The sequence below is a fragment of the Plectrocnemia conspersa genome, unplaced genomic scaffold (assembly GCF_051122295.1).
Source record: "Plectrocnemia conspersa isolate PC_06_02 unplaced genomic scaffold, ASM5112229v1 ptg000003l, whole genome shotgun sequence".
In the NCBI taxonomy this organism is placed as follows: domain Eukaryota; kingdom Metazoa; phylum Arthropoda; class Insecta; order Trichoptera; family Polycentropodidae; genus Plectrocnemia; species Plectrocnemia conspersa.
The window spans coordinates 1,026,560-1,042,606 of NW_028277167.1; the positions used below are offsets into that span (position 1 = coordinate 1,026,560).

The 16,047-nt window shown below is 32.5% G+C and overlaps 5 protein-coding genes across 7 annotated transcripts in view; 3 read left to right on the plus strand and 2 right to left on the minus strand.

The window, feature by feature from the left end:
- Positions 1 to 2,336: 2,336 nt before the first annotated feature.
- LOC148236287 (uncharacterized) lies at positions 2,337 to 2,814 on the plus strand. Its single transcript, XM_088182300.1, has 2 exons — positions 2,337 to 2,494; positions 2,563 to 2,814. The coding sequence occupies exons 1-2, from the start codon at positions 2,404 to 2,406 to the stop codon at positions 2,754 to 2,756; spliced, it is 285 nt and encodes a 94-aa protein (XP_088038426.1). The 5' UTR covers positions 2,337 to 2,403; the 3' UTR covers positions 2,757 to 2,814.
- A 930-nt stretch (positions 2,815 to 3,744) lies between these two features.
- Positions 3,745 to 4,234, plus strand: LOC148236288 (uncharacterized). Its single transcript, XM_088182299.1, has 2 exons — positions 3,745 to 3,900; positions 3,965 to 4,234. Exons 1-2 carry the CDS (start codon positions 3,810 to 3,812, stop codon positions 4,168 to 4,170), a joined length of 297 nt encoding a protein of 98 aa, XP_088038425.1. The 5' UTR covers positions 3,745 to 3,809; the 3' UTR covers positions 4,171 to 4,234.
- Atu (Another transcription unit) lies at positions 4,173 to 11,112 on the minus strand. The gene is made up of 10 exons (XM_088182295.1): positions 10,998 to 11,112; positions 10,724 to 10,814; positions 10,061 to 10,654; positions 9,743 to 9,996; positions 9,425 to 9,636; positions 9,142 to 9,356; positions 8,915 to 9,077; positions 8,634 to 8,849; positions 4,508 to 4,703; positions 4,173 to 4,437 (listed from the first exon to the last, which is right to left on the minus strand). Exons 1-10 carry the CDS (start codon positions 11,017 to 11,019, stop codon positions 4,226 to 4,228), a joined length of 2,175 nt encoding a protein of 724 aa, XP_088038421.1. The 5' UTR covers positions 11,020 to 11,112; the 3' UTR covers positions 4,173 to 4,225.
- Positions 11,113 to 11,167: 55 nt separating this feature from the next.
- On the minus strand, positions 11,168 to 13,895 carry LOC148236290 (uncharacterized). The gene is made up of 2 exons (XM_088182298.1): positions 13,749 to 13,895; positions 11,168 to 11,458 (listed from the first exon to the last, which is right to left on the minus strand). The coding sequence occupies exons 1-2, from the start codon at positions 13,831 to 13,833 to the stop codon at positions 11,244 to 11,246; spliced, it is 300 nt and encodes a 99-aa protein (XP_088038424.1). The 5' UTR covers positions 13,834 to 13,895; the 3' UTR covers positions 11,168 to 11,243.
- Positions 13,896 to 14,216: 321 nt separating this feature from the next.
- pyd (zonula occludens-like protein polychaetoid) overlaps positions 14,217 to 16,047 on the plus strand; it is a 72,641-nt gene continuing 70,810 nt past the window's right edge. For 2 of the 3 annotated variants that reach the window (XM_088183576.1, XM_088183577.1), the window contains exon 1: positions 14,217 to 14,321. In XM_088183576.1, coding sequence (XP_088039702.1) covers positions 14,279 to 14,321 — 43 coding nt within the window. In that variant the 5' untranslated portion in view covers positions 14,217 to 14,278. Of the gene's footprint in view, positions 14,322 to 14,444; positions 14,555 to 16,047 lie in introns of those variants that run through there. The other variant, XM_088183572.1, reaches the window with a different exon arrangement.

Below are 16,047 nucleotides of genomic sequence, written 5' to 3' on the forward strand. Positions count from 1 at the left end.
CTAAAGTTCGTCAGTCAGTGGTCGTTTTTTAATATTTAAATTTCTTAAGATTTAGTTTTTCATATACATGTATTTTTCTGGCTAAATTCAAGGGGGACACTGTTTAGAATCCACGCCAAAAGCAAGAAAATCGTGCCGTCGCCGTTGCAGTGGAAACGCTCGGTTTTCTAGTATTCACGACTTACAATAAGTGAGTCGTGAATAAATCTATAATAATAAGTAATAAATCTAAACTGAATTTCGACCAATAGGAGAGTGCAAAAACAATTATCACTTCTCAGAAGTCAAAAACCCACGTAAAAAGCAATAAAATCGTGCCGTCACTGTTGCATTAGGTACGCTCCCAAACAAGGATATTTTAAAAAGGCGACAACGTGACATTTGGCGATGCTGAAAGGTAGTCGATTGTCGATCGACTACCTTCACAGCGACTCCAGATCTTTTTATAAAGAAAGGGAATCCGAATTTCTGCGAATACTCTTTCAGGTTATCATCGTATATTTACAAATCCGAGTTATTAATTTCCGCATGTGTGTCATTAATAAAGTGAAACATAGCAAAGGACCCACATTAGACCATGTGGTACTCCAGAATGAGCGAAATACTAATCGGAAGATTGCTATAGCTCACATACTGACGGCGATGATTCAAGTAAATCAAAAAAAGCCAACAAGATCATTCGAGAAACCGATGTTTCCGAAGAAGTAGCCCATGACAAACTTTGCTATAGTGACACGCGCTCCGCATAACGAAACCGAGCATCCTCAACGCCTTATCGCAGCTTTGGCGATGTGCATACAAAATCTTTATCTCTGCTCGAACGCCACAATATTTTAGTATAAATATTATTTTATCGAATGGGTAATTGCCCCCATTTTCTGCCACCACAATCCATGTACATATATATTCTACATCACGAAGCAGAAACTGTGATGTACTTAGTTCTTATTTAACGATAATCTAGATCTTAGACAGATCCTTGTTAAACAGCAGAGCGCCGATACGTCATATTTTCGAAGCTTTTATTTTTAGAATATATTTTTTTTTAAATAATACAAAATCCCGAAAAACATTTTTAACTTTAAATGGTATAGTAGTTTTTAACGCTCCTATGTATAAATTAGGTTTCATCGCAAATGCTATATTCTGATTTATTTAAGAGATACTCAGCAAAACCTGTGCTATGGCCTAGATGCTTTGGCTAACATAAGCGGGAGTTTTGCGCTTTTTCTTATACCCCTTGCGTCCGTAGTGTACGGACGCGTGGAAGCTTATTTGTTATACAGCACATGGAAAGACAAAAGAAAGGATTCAAATATAGTGTTTTGCTGGTCCTTCAATACCGATAAAATGGTCTTTCCGTGAGGACGTTTTATGTAAAAACATATTATAGCTCTAAAATATGTATTTTTATAATCGTATACTTATTCATTTGAGCGTAGCGTTTTAATCTATATCTGCTCTGTGAATAAATTAGATAAAGGAGCAAACGAGTGGTTCTGAAACGCATACGACCATTATGGGCTGAATCAATTGCAAACTTTTTCTTAAAACATTACACCAAACATAAGATTAACATATATTTCGTTAATTTTATGCTAAAATATGTCTAGGGATGGCGCATGCACCGAAGTGACGTATTGCACGCCAATGATCATTATTATCACTCTTTTATTTCCATCGCTTTTTTGGTAAACATTGGGTACAAGTGTTTGTTTCTATGGCGTATCTGAAGTAGAGCGTGAATAAATTAGCGCATTGAATACACAATATTAGGAAGCTCTTTTTTAAGCAACATTCACTCTTTTTTAAAGAGATTATGTTGCGTAGCTTAATGAGTCGCGATATTTATTCAAATTCTCATAGCTGTTTATAAGTAAAATATAAAAAAATTGCGCTGCGCGGCCAAATAACTTGTTTTAAATAAAATAAAAACCAACTTTAAATACATTGGTTTAGTGCCTGAACTCGAATCCAGTGGAGCTTACGCTGAATCGACACATACGGCATTTTTGATAATATATTTTGTGAAATATTATATGAGACACTTGAATGACAGTTCTTCGTAGAAAATCATAATGTATATGACTACAACATTAGTAGCAATTATTAGGGAATGAAAATGTAATAATATTAAGTATATTAAATATTAATTACAACCGGTGGGTCAAGCAATATTGATCAGAATCAAATTATGTATAATATAATTTTAATAATAATACTATTTTATATTTTTATGATTGCAAAATAATGACATAACCATTTTAATATTCATATACGTATGTATGTACTAATGTGTAAGTTAATATAGTATAATTATCTCCGCCGAGTTATTATAAATAGCAGTTATAATAACAAGTTGTCGCTATTGTGTATACTGCTGTGAACGATCAAACATTAAAAATGAAGTTCCTAATTTTGTTGTTGTCCATGATGCTCTTTGTGAGCGTCTATGCATCATCGGATAGAGGATGCCGTTATATAATGGGAAGATGTGAGTGTTTCTACATTTAGCAAGAATATATTTGAGTAAATATATATTTTATTTTATAAATATTACAGGTGTGGAAGAGTGTCCAGTCGGTACTCACGCTTATCACAGCTTTTGCCGTTCTCCTACATGGAGCCAACGAACTTGCGAAGAACCCAAAGCCAGGGACATGGGAGCCATTTGTGACCTTTCTCGGTGCGACTGCGATGAACCGACAGTTTATAACGAGCAAACGAAACAATGTGTTTTGTTATCGGAATGTTAATGCAAATAATTGATTGAATATATTAAAGTGTAAAGAAATAAATATTTTTTAGTAATAATTGTTGCAATCAATATTTTAAAATTAAAACCCCTGAGAATTAAACCAGTTTTCAGTTATAAAATAAATTTTAAGCTAATAGTGTGAAGCTTTTGAATTCTTTGAATTTTATTGAAGTTGCTTCTACAACGGGTTTCTGGTCTTTTAGTTTGTTTTTAACGATTGTACATATAATTTTTAATTATACTACGAATTTTAAAAAACAGAATGACCTAATGATATTCAAGTTTATAAACTTCAATATATTTTTAACCACATTTAATAATCTTAACAGTTTAATTTGTTATTGTCGATAAAAATATACAGCAAGATTTTTACTACAAGCACTAAAATGTGCCATTAGTTTTCTATTTATTTGGTCTATAATCAGTTTTTAATTAAATAAATACTCTATTGTTAATCAATTACTAATTAATTAAGTCTGTTTTTAGATTAAACGGTAAAGTAATATATTGACCGAACAAAGAATGATAAAAACTTACTTATATTGATTATATAACTGACCGTTTTATTTTAAATTAATTTGTTGCCTAATTAAACTATGGTGTACAATGTTTTATATTTTTCGATTGCTATTTTCTCACAGATGAGGATTTGTACTAAAATATTTTGTTAATCGAATTTTGGTCAGATAACATAAAACGAAGAAACAGTATATATAATGAAAAGACAAGAAAAACGTGCAATAATCACCAATTTCTATGCAAATAGAAAATATCAATCTAGTACTATAAATGTAATACAAAAAACAAGTCACATTTTTATTTAAAATAAATATAAGTTAATTTTAGGTAAAAAAATTAATATTATATAAAAAAAGTATTGACTTTTATTATTTGTACACTTCATAAGAAGACTAGACCTTGAAAAACAGGATTTTAAGTACATCAATAATTGTATGCATTCGCATTACTGAGCTGCCTATACTATATATATATACGGATCCATAAGCATAACATCATTCTGGAATCAGATTTAAACAAGCGAGCAACTAAGATGAAGTTCTTATTCTTTTTGTTGTCTGCGATGCTCTTTGTGAGTGTCTACGCAGTATCGAACAGAGGATGTCGTTACATCCAAGGAAGATGTGAGTTTCTACATTTAATGAGCATATGTCTAAAGTAAATTTAATCTCATTTGTATGTATATAGGTGTAGAAGAGTGCCCCGTGGGAACGCATTCTTATCACAGCGCTTGCCGATCGCCGACATGGAGCCAACGAACATGCCAAGAACCCAAAGAAAGAAACATGGGAGCCATTTGCGACCTCTCGAGATGCGACTGCGACAAACCGAAAGTTTGGGACGAGAAAGCGAAAAAATGTGTCAAATTATCAGATTGTCGCAAAAGGCATTAAATGAAATTATATAAATTTTATATTTTTATCAATTATAAATAAACGCAATACAACATTAATCTGATTCTGATCCGCTGTGATGTGACGATCCACCTGATCTCGAACCGCTACGCGATCGAGATCCCCCCTTCTTAGACGTTTCACCACCAGATCTTGATCCTTCGTCTTCCGAGTCTTGCAATGCCTTTGCGCGGTCTAAACGCCTCGCCCTTCCTGCTTCCACATCCGAAGTTTCTTCGTCTGAAGAATAAATGTGTCCACCGGCAGCTGAAATTATTACATTCAATTGAAATCGATCGTTATATTATTTTTACGATGTTAAGAAGAACAAGATTACGTTTATGTTGTTGTCCAGGTTTGTACTTATTCTTGATCGCTTGTAAGGAGATCGCTCCTTCGTCGTCTGATCCATCATCACCGGCTGTTGTTGCGCCTCTTCGAGTAGCTGCATCGGAAGATCGGGGATTTCTTCTGGCAGCGGGGCGGCCGGTTCCTTTGGCACGCATCGACGCACGTAATTCTTGTTCCTCTTTCTAAACAGATAAATTTGTGATTAGTTTCGCAGTGAGAAAAAAAAAATATTTAATTTATATTCATATACATATATACCAGAAAACTAAATATCGAATGGGATAGGTGCAAAGATGCAAGTACAAAAATAAATGTATATAATGTGTATCAAAAGAGCATTTAGTAAAACAATGCAATAAAAACATGTTGCAGAGCAAACAATTAAATGTTGAACACAATTCGATGGATCGAAATTGTTCCATATACAAAAGATACAATACAATATATAGCAACTAAATAAATTAATTTCACATGGGATAATGATTAATGCACAAGATTATTTAACACATCAAGAAGAAATAAAATTACTTGTTAAAAAGGAATATCCGCTATTTTTAGGATTAACAGAAACATATATCACAAATGATATTGAAGAATTTGAATTATTGAAGATTTTAATATGATTAGATGTGATTCTAATTCCGGACATATAGGAGGTGTTATGCTGTTTATTAAAAAATATCTAAATTATAATACACCGTTTAAAAATAATAAAGGTTAGACATACTGCTCTATCACGGTGAAGATTTCGTGAAAAAAATCCCATATTATGTTTAACATATCCAAATTCATTCTTGAAATTCATAAATAAAATTTGAGAAGGGAGTTCTGATTGGAGATTGGAATTTTAATTGGAACAAATGTGGGGATTTTATACTGGGCAAATATATTTGGTTTACGACAATGTGTTGACGAAAATACAAGGATAACTAATAACTCGAGCACATTAATAGATTTAGTTTTTAGCAATAGTAAAAGATTACAATGTACAGTGGAAACAACTCCAAGAATTACTGATCATTTTATTGTATATATTTATATAGAAAAATGTAATGTAATTAAGGTAAAAAAATAAATAATGAGAATATTAAAAAAAAAAAAAAGATTTTACCAAATTAAGAATAGACTTACAAAAATGTGACGTATGTAGACAATATGGATGTTAATCCTTTCAACGCCAAGCGCATGATATGATGCGCAACTAAATCTACTGTCTAACGCCAAGCGCATGATATGATGCGCTCGTTAAAACCTTCGTTTTTTAAAGAAACGGAAAGGTAAAAGTTGGCAATATATGTTTTAAAAATCAGTTTGAGTTCCTAGTAAACGATTTCAGTGATTTTATTTATAGAATTTGCGATGAAACAGTGGTATATATAATTATAAAGTCACGCCTTAATTTTAGTCGTTTGTATTTCGCGCGCGGTTTCGATCGTGCTTCTTTAGACCACTTTTAGGGTTAGCACAAACGCATCGCGGAAATTCGTTTTTTTATACTTTAATTTATGAATCGAAATTAAATTATCTCATCAATATTTCAATGATAATTGTGATTTGTAAATACTTGTGAATATATTTATACGTTATTTCGACTGTTTTAATATTGTCAACTGTTTTTGTGATTGGTTTTTATTGTTTGTAATAATTAAATAATAATAATAATTATTACTAATAAATACTTATTATTAAATATAAATAAGATATAATTAATAAAATATCAATATTAACTCTTAGTAAATATTAAATAATAATAATAACAAAAACGATTCCTTGTCGTAGAATCATTTTATTTTACTTGTTCTATTATTTTATAATTTATTTGTAATAGGTTTATTTATTTACATTAAATTAATACCATCGTGACCTAACAGGCAACCCCTATGCGTCACGATGGTCGAAAAGTTTATTATTTATTGTATATATATATGTGTGTGTGTGTGTAATATATATTACATATTCCGCCTGGAGTGTAGATATGTTGCACTCTTGCCGGTCCCAAGCCCGGATAAAGGAGGAGGGTTTCTATCATGGAGCAAACCAACCAACGTGGATAAATCCAAATAGTTATGAAAAAATCACAAAGAAATAATAAATCCGCCACGATTCATAATGACCTAGACGATCGAAATCTAAATAAACGATTGGACTTCAATTTTGGAAGCTGGAATGTGTGCTGGAAGCCAGGAAAAATGCAAACAATATCGGAAGACATACTAAAACTCGAGATATATCTAGAAGCCCTACAAGAAATTAGGTGGAAATGCCAAAACCGATCACCGGTTGTAGTGCCGTGGAAGAAGAAGAAGAATATGTATATATTATAAATTATACATCTTATTATATATAGTTAAATGTAACATCGTATCTTGCTATCAAGTTTTATTATTTATTATTTTTATGTATAAAGAAATATGACAACCTTCAACAACAACCAATTGCAAACACCATTGATCAAAAACAAACGGTTTGGTTATTAGGGTTATTTTTGTGTACGATATATGTGATTTTGTATGCATCAAAGAAATGTTGTCGATTTGTAAATTTTTATAACAGGATGTAGGTCAGACGAAGAAAAAATGCGTTGCAGATTTATATATTAAAATTGTCTCAGTGTGAGCATGACCCTGCTTGTCGTTCGCTTGTATAGTGCCGCGCGCGTACATGTGTGTGTAGGTGTGTGTACGCGAGCCAACTCGCGGACCGACGAATAGATTTAGTTTTGTTCACTCCATATTTTCAACAATACGACTAAAAATGTTTGTTTATTGAAATAATTAGAATGTTTAAACCATGTTAATCATACATATATAATTTTAAAATATAAAAATTGAGTATTTTGGCTGTAATGATGTGTTAAACAGAGTAAGTAGCCAAAAAATTATATCGCTAAAAACGCATGGCGTACAGCGAGTAATTAACAATTTACCGGTCGGCAGTCTAAGGGTTAATATGATATGGAACAATATTTATAAGAATATTGTGGATAGTAAAATAAAAGTCAATATAATTCTAAAACAGAAAATCAATTCAACCCAAAATCGTGTTTTAATGATGATGTTAAAAATGTTTTAAAGAAAAGAGATGAATTTAATAAACATATTTCAAATAATAAAAACAAACAATGTACAAATATGACAGTCAGAGCATTAATGATGGTGTGAAAAGTCAATAGACGAAATATAAAATGATCTGAATGATACAAAAATTAATTAATCCTATTCAGAGAAAAGATATAATAAATATGGAGATTTATGGAAATATATATAAAAATCATCATTTGATAGTAGACAAAATGAATACATACTACATTGAGAGTATAGAAAAGGTTGTGAAGTCAATATCTCAGTTTAATAAAATAGTGAAATAATTTAATAATACAATAATGAAATATTTAATATAAAATTTGGAGAATGAAAATCTTTAGAAGAAATTCACAGCATAGTTTGTAAATTAAAAAGGGGAACCAGCACTGAATTGGATGTGAATATAATAAGAAACATGGGAAATACTGGGAACTAAATTACATTAATTAAGAAATAAAGCACTATTCATAGGAGAAATACCTAATAAGTTGAAGATTGCTACTATTATACATATTACAAAAATAAAAAATAATAAAAAGGTTAAGGAAATGACACCAATCAACATGTTGCCTTGTATGGAAAAGGTAATGGAAGAAGTAGCTATCAAACAATTAAAGGTTTTTATAATTTTTCAAAACATTCTATATGAACAACAATCGGGATTCAGAGAAATACATTCCACTGAGAATGAATTACAAGTAGTTATAAATAATTGATTGTTGACCAAGGATACAAATATTATACAAGATTTTATAAAATACAACATTATTATTCTAATGTGTTGTTGTTTTTTTGTAAAATAGTATATTTAAGCGATTCTTGAATATTTAGTGGTAGCTTATTATTTTTTGTTATACTATGGTAATTTTAAACTTTTTAGATATTTTTTTTGTGGAAAGCATCATTATACAAAATAAACAAAAAAATTATATATAATTACATTTTTATGATAAAATTATTTATGTTAAAGTATGTTAAAATATAGTTTAGTGCTTTATATTATAATAAAATGTATAAGTATATAAATACCTTAAGTTGATATTGTCTGTCTTGATCAGGATCCACGCCGACTTGTGACAAAATTTTAATACCAGACGTCTTTTGAGATCGATCGGCCAGAGACAGTGTCATCTTACGATGGGTAAACGATTCAGTGGAATGTGGTCTAAACGTTAATTTAGTTCGAAATACAGCTTGTCCTAAAAGACCGGAACCTTGCCGCACAAATAGATGATTATAATCTCCCTAAAAAGAGGAATTCACTCATAAAAAAAACACCAATCAATGTACAAATAATTTGCGATACTAACATGCAACGGCTGTTTATACACGTCAAATATTTCAGCACCGAGATGCAAAGACATGCTACCGTCAGACCACTTGACGAATCGAGCGTTAGATTCTTTGATTTCGTCACCTTCTCTATTAAAATCTGTCCGCCATCGCATCGTATTTTCCACTTTTAACTTTAACCTTTAAAAAAAGATGTCAGTAAAAAGATACGAACTCTATTTAACAACGATATTTAATATCTTACCTAGCTCTACCTTCTTCATCTAACGTTTCTTCTTCGTCGATTTCGTCTTCGTAAGTTTCTTGATCGAACGGTCTCGTTTCAACGGAGAGGAAATTAGGTAGTTTAATAAAATGTAGTTCTTTTCCTAAATCTGTAGTGATTTTAGGTATATCGGCGTTAATTCTTGTCTCGACGGCCGGTTCTACTTCAGGTTCTGGTTCAGCTTGCGGTTCATCCTTGAATCGTCCATAATATATATCCAATTTCTATCATAATTAAATAATTATTAAAAACTAATATTTACTTCATCTCCACTCCTTCGTTCTTCGCTCCCGGATCTCCTAGCGTCGTCGTCTCTATCGGAACCTTTTTCACTAACACTTCTACTCCTATCTCTTCTCGGTGAAACTGACTTTTCTCTTTCGTCAGCAGCTTTTTTATTTACTGCATCGTCTTCTTTACCTTCGTCTTCCGTACTTATATCGGACGCATCACCGAAAAGTGCATCAGCAGTAACTAGAAATTATTATATTTTGTATATAATCTACATATTACATCCAGAGTGCGGCTTCCTCGACGTCCCCCAATGAAAATTGTTAATATATTCTCTACTTGAACTTACCCGTATCGTTTTTCTCCCCTTCTTTATCGACATTATCATCCGAATCCGAATCAATTACGTTCTTCTGCTTCTTTTTAGTGGATTTCTTAGTATCACTATCGCTCCCGCTGTCTCCGTGTTTCCGTTTTTCTCCCTTTTTATCATCGTCGCCGCTCTCTTCGGAATCCGATACTACTGCGCGCTTCTTGATTTTTTTACCGACGCTTTTATCAGATCCACTGCTACGATTAGAGCTTTTCGATCTCGATCTAGATCTATAATTATCGTTCATATCATCTAAAAATCTTGATAAATCTATTTAAAATACAAAATACACACCTTTGTCCGTCGTCGATCTGTAGATCTGGCGTATTAGATCTGCTGTCGTGAGCCGGCGGACTCGCTCTAGATTTGTGAGAGCCGGACTTTTGCGTTTCTCTACTCCTAGATCTAGATTTATCGCTTCTTTTGCTCGCCTGACTTGGCGATCTCGACTTGGGGGTCTGTGATCGAGATTTGGGACTTTGCGATCTCGATTTGGGGCTCGGCGATCGGCTCTGTGGACTATGAGATCTAGATTTGGGACTTCCGGATCTGGATTTCACGCTTTCGGCTTGCGATTTTGGCGATTGCGATTTAGATTTCGGTGTACCTGATCTAGATCTGGATTTCGACTGTCTGTCGCTGGGAGACCCGGATCGCGATCTCGATTTAGACGCTCTATCGGCTGGACTTCCGACTGGACTGGCGGAACCGGATTTTCTAGAGCCTGGACTTTGAGATCTCGATTTATGAGAGGAGGCACTGCCCGATCGAACTGAGCCTCTGGAACCGGACTTGGATTTTTGCGATTGTGGTGAGTTCGATCTGGATCGGTTCTGAGAATCGTTAGATCTATTGGATCCAGTGGGGCTTGCGTTTCCACTCGGCGACCTTAAGTTTGTTGGAATTATAAATATACGTATATTATAGATTATATATAAAAATAAATTAAAAACATACCTATAGCTTCCTCTAGGAGATCCAGCTGGACTCTGAGACCTACTTCGACTTCCATCACTGGATCCGCTTTCAGATTCTGATAGTAACTCGTCTTCCGAAATAAAGTAAACCTTTTTCATTTTTAATATATATATGCATATTAAACCTTATTTATATAAGAAATTAAAGCTTTGTTTATATGACTTTTGAGGTTAGCCTCAAGTGTACCTCATTATCGGTGCATTAAAAATATATATTAATATAACAGTATCATATTTAACATCAATTTTTTTACCTTCTGAATTAATACGTCCCATTATAATATAATTCCAATTCCTTAGTATTAACCAACTGACAGCGAAAGTTAACCAACACAACCGAGAACGAGTCGGCTTTATTTGGTCATAAGACAAAAATATTAGTGCAAGCTTTTTTAAAATATTCGCAATAAAGATTTAAAAAATATGTTTTTGAATGCCTTTATTATTTGTTTGATACATTTAGTATAATTAAAAAAAAACAATTTTCAATTACAAAAAAATTAATATCCTGGATGATAATTGGGGCAATCTTCATAATAAATGCATTTTCCAGTGTTAGTATTTTTAACAGTGGGTTCGTCACAATCGCAGCGCGATAGATCACAATACGCTGGCTCTTCTCGACTTGTAGGTTCGTCGCAAGTTCTCTCGCTTTTTGTAGAATCGATACAATTACTTGTATATGAGTGCGTTCCTTCGGGACAATCTTCAATACCTTAAAAATAAATAATAATTATCTACATTGGCGAATTTATGCACAGGCGGGGAAACGTCTGTTTTATTATATTTATTAGCCCTAAAAAGGACGCCAAATACTTCAAATGGGGACGCCGTTTCCTCCAAATGAGGCAAATATTTGATTCTATTCAACACGGCATCAATTTCTCCTCAAAAAGTTTTCAAGAATGGTATTTATCATTTTTTTAAATGACATTGTTTTAGCTATCACAGCAATTTGTCCTCCATTAACCTCCTTGGACAAAAATTTACGAGGTTGACTTTAATCAAAAATTACCGTCATGGCCTTTTCTTAGCTCTCTCGAGAATTTGTCTTGCACAAACAACATATTCACAAATGACCAAATCCGACTAAATCCGACATTAGTTGCGAAAACGTGCGGGTTTTTTTGCAAAGTTGTATATTTTTCAGGCGCGTACGGTGATATACGTTCTTTTTTGGTCGTTCGCGTGTAAAGTGATGAGAATGAGTGAGAAGAAGTGGGCGTACGGAAAGCATGTAACGCAAGTACTTATCTCTCACTCACTCTCGTCGCATAGCACGCGAGCGAGCGAAAGGGAATGTATCTTACCGTACGCGCCTGGTATTTTTTATCATAATAATATTTGTGTAAATTTTATTAAATTAATAAATTATAAAAGTATTAAATTATTTTGCGAGGTTGTCTAAAATTAGATAAAAAAAATATATTAGTTATTGGCAAAAAATATCACGGAATGATTAATCATTCGGATACGAGCGATCGGTATATTTTTATTAATATTTTAAGCTATGAAGCAAATTTACGAACCATGAGCTAAAAAACGAAAGAAGCAGAAGGAAATAGAGAAAATCTCGCTTAAATGAACAAAGTATTATAATGCGTTTTTATCAAAAATAAATATCGAGCAATGTATGAAAAATAACAAAGATGTATGAGAAAAGGAATATATCGAAGAAGAACCGGCAGATTAAAAACATATAGAAGAAATTCGAAACAACCAAAAGATGATATGAAAGGCAGCAGTATGATACAATTGGATTTTCCACAAGATATCGATTTTATTTAAATAATATACCGTGAAATATTTCAATGAATATTTTTTATTGTTTTTTTCCGGAAACTAGTGAATGGGTTTTTTGTTATGTGTGTAAAAAATTTTTACGCAGTACTACTAAACTAATGATAAATTAAAGGAGCATGGGCATTGAAAGGATCATTTTCCCTTATGATTACTTCAGAAAATATTATCAAACGCCGGACGCGTTGTTTACAAATGTACAAATTGAAATGGAAAAAAATATATTTAATAAGAATCGTAGCCACAGTAAAATTATTAGCTAATTTGGACTTGGCATTTCAGGAACGCTCATAGAAAATGTAATTTAACACATGTATAGAATGGATAGCTCAATTTGATGCATTCCTTAAAAATAATTTAAAAAAATATAATAATATCGGATCTGGGTATGTGTATTATTTATCTCACTCAACTTTACAATTGACAATTTATTAATTTAATAGGCAATGAAGATAAGGAAAAAAATTCAGTATTTCGGGAAACTATAATATATATAATATATTGATAATAGAAGGTAAAAATCCACGTCAAAAGCAATAAAATCGCGTCGGCGTCGTCGCAGGGAGAACGCTCGGCAATGAGGTTTCCCACTGCGACGGTAACGGCACATTTTTATTGCTTTTGACAAGGATGTTTGACTTCTGAAAAGGGATCATTGTTTTTTGAACCCTCCTATTGGCCAAAATTCTATTTAGATATGCTTCATTCGTTTCTCACTTATTGTAAGTCATATTATTGTTACAAAAAATCTCAATATGAACGCTAAATAACTGAGTGTTTCTATTGCTATTATGTTTGATGTGTGTTCTAAACAGGGACCCCCCATTGAATTTGGCCAGAAAAATGTATGTATATGAAAACCTAAATCTTTAGAAATGAAAATATTAAAAATCGACTAATGACTAGCTAAATTTTGTCCCAAATGAAAATTTGTTGGAGAGGGGGTCTCCATCGGAAAGATTTAAATGGACATCCCTGGTACAAAGTTGCTTTTTTAACGTTTCTAACAAAATTAAGCTTTATCATGTGTTATGAATGATAAAAATATATGTTATAAAATATTTTATATGTAATAGGGAGGGAAGGTTTGGAACCAAGCTCTGCATATTTGTATATTTATATGGTTTTCCAGAAATGTGTAACGCAGAGTAAACCCGCCACTAATTATCTAATTAAATATAATAAATAAATAAATATATACAAACATATTCCGAAGTGATATATGCATCCTCTGTCGTGAGAAGCAACAATTTGGACGCACAAAATTACCAAAATTAGACATTGCTTCATTTCAGGGCACCGTAGAGTCTATCTGTGGAGGTTCACTTCGTTTGCACTGCTCACTTTATACAAGGCGCTTTTTATTGTGAATCGAAGGAAAACTAAAATTCAATATATGAACCATTCAAGGCTAATTTGTATGATAATATATTCGACGCTATATACATATAAATTACAAATAATGTGAAAGTATCGCACGTTCTCAAAAATTGTATCAATTGAATTATTTCAAAAGTATTTATATATTTAAACATAATATTATTTATTTTCTGTCAGTATTCATTCCATTCCATTTTAGTATTAAAATGGATGCTTAGACCAAAATATATTTTTCTAAGCAATATGATATGGCCGTTAGTTGCGGTGTTAGGGCAGTAATCAAATTGTTTGTATACAAGTTAGTTTGAAAGTTGACGTCGAGCGGTTTGGTCTGTGCGTCTGCGAAAAGAGCTCCATGGAGCCTTCGGGGCTCGGGGCCGCGGCTCCTGGCGTCTCGGGTTCGTTATTTATACTAATATTTAATGTTATTAATTGGCTCTCAGAGTGTACTCATTTAGTTAATAGTATTTTGCTATCGTACTATTTGTCTAGTTTAGAAACGAATTACACAAATAAATACATGCACGCTGAAATAATGACGGTCTAATGCGGGCTTCCTTCCAAGCAAAGTCAAACGTCGAAGGAATTATCATTCAGAGGGGTCTGTCTGTTCAATTCAAACTACACCGTGGTTCGAAAATTTTCATTTGTTTAACCGTTAATTCGAAATACCTATGTATGTGACAAATAATCTAGAACGTTCTAGTGCATTTTTAAAAGTTCAATTAATATTTGGCCTGCAGTTAAAAAATCAAGTAAAGTAGTAATATTTAAAAATCTGCGCCGCTAGATAATTTACACTTAAATATATTTTGTGTAAATTATCAAATATATTTTGTATTCGTTACATAATTTTCTGGGGGGAGGGGGAGAGCTGGTTAGAACCGTGAACACCCCATGAATAACTCTCTGCGACGAATCTATGTAAAAGTAGATTATATAAATCGGCAACAAAATTTACCTTGCATAAATGGTTTTAATGTTCTGATCAACGCTCACTCGCTGCCGTTCGCTCACGCCTATCCAGTTTAAATTTTAAAACGTATTTATGCGTCTGCTTTCGTAGCCGTTACGGCCAAACTAGCAATGTAACGAAATTTGGCGACAATATAACCGCGGTAGTAACTTATTCCAAAAATAGATCTTGTAAATATCTCCACTAAGTTCGTTAGTTCTTGTCGTTTAGATATAAAAGTCAAAATAAAATAGATTAGAAGCTAAGGTTCATTAGGTCGCGCAGCGCAATTTTTTTGAGGATATATTTTTTATTTATATACTAATAAACAGGCATTTTTCTTGACTTGAGAAGTATTTTACTAAGCAATGCTTACTTTTTTATACATATGCTTTAAAAACTTTTATAAAAAATAACATAAAAAACCATATATGTATATTACCAATTTTAAATTATCATAAAATTTATATGGATTGTTTTTAATTGATCAATATGTATAGTTCAAATTGTCAGTAATTATATTAAACTTTTTGTATTTTTCTCTGTCATGTCGTAGTGTAAATTCCATGTCATTATTTAGGATTAATTTCTTTTGCTTACATATTTTTTTAAATTTAAACAAACATATGTTCCTTTTAATAAACTTCGCATGCAAATTATGCTACACGATTCCACAACATATCTAAAAAAGATAGTAATTTCACATATTCTTGTTAATGTAAACTTTATTATGTATGTTTTGCTAGTCTTTCTAATTTCATCACAAAATTGTAATCGGTTCAAAAGTTATTTAGAATTTGCATACTTTTTTGAACCATACAGCACGCTGTCAACCGCCCCCGCTCGTTTAAACGCCGATCTACAAAGCGCGCGCTCTACATATCAATCACGACAGCTCCGTCTATTATGATTCATGTTTTTGAAGATTAGATGAGAAAAAATACAAGAGATTTTTTCTTGTCGCCTAGTTAAATCCATCGATGACTCAGGCGTGCGTACAAAACGAGTCGACAGCTTTACTACTTGCTCTTGAAAACTTTCGCTCGGTCAGATAATCGCTACGAGCGATGTAGGCCAGATCTTTTCGATTCATGACATGTCAACTTTTTCAACAATAACAAAAGCCAGCTCGTAAACCAGTTCCTCTTCCTATCGAAAGGAAAATTACG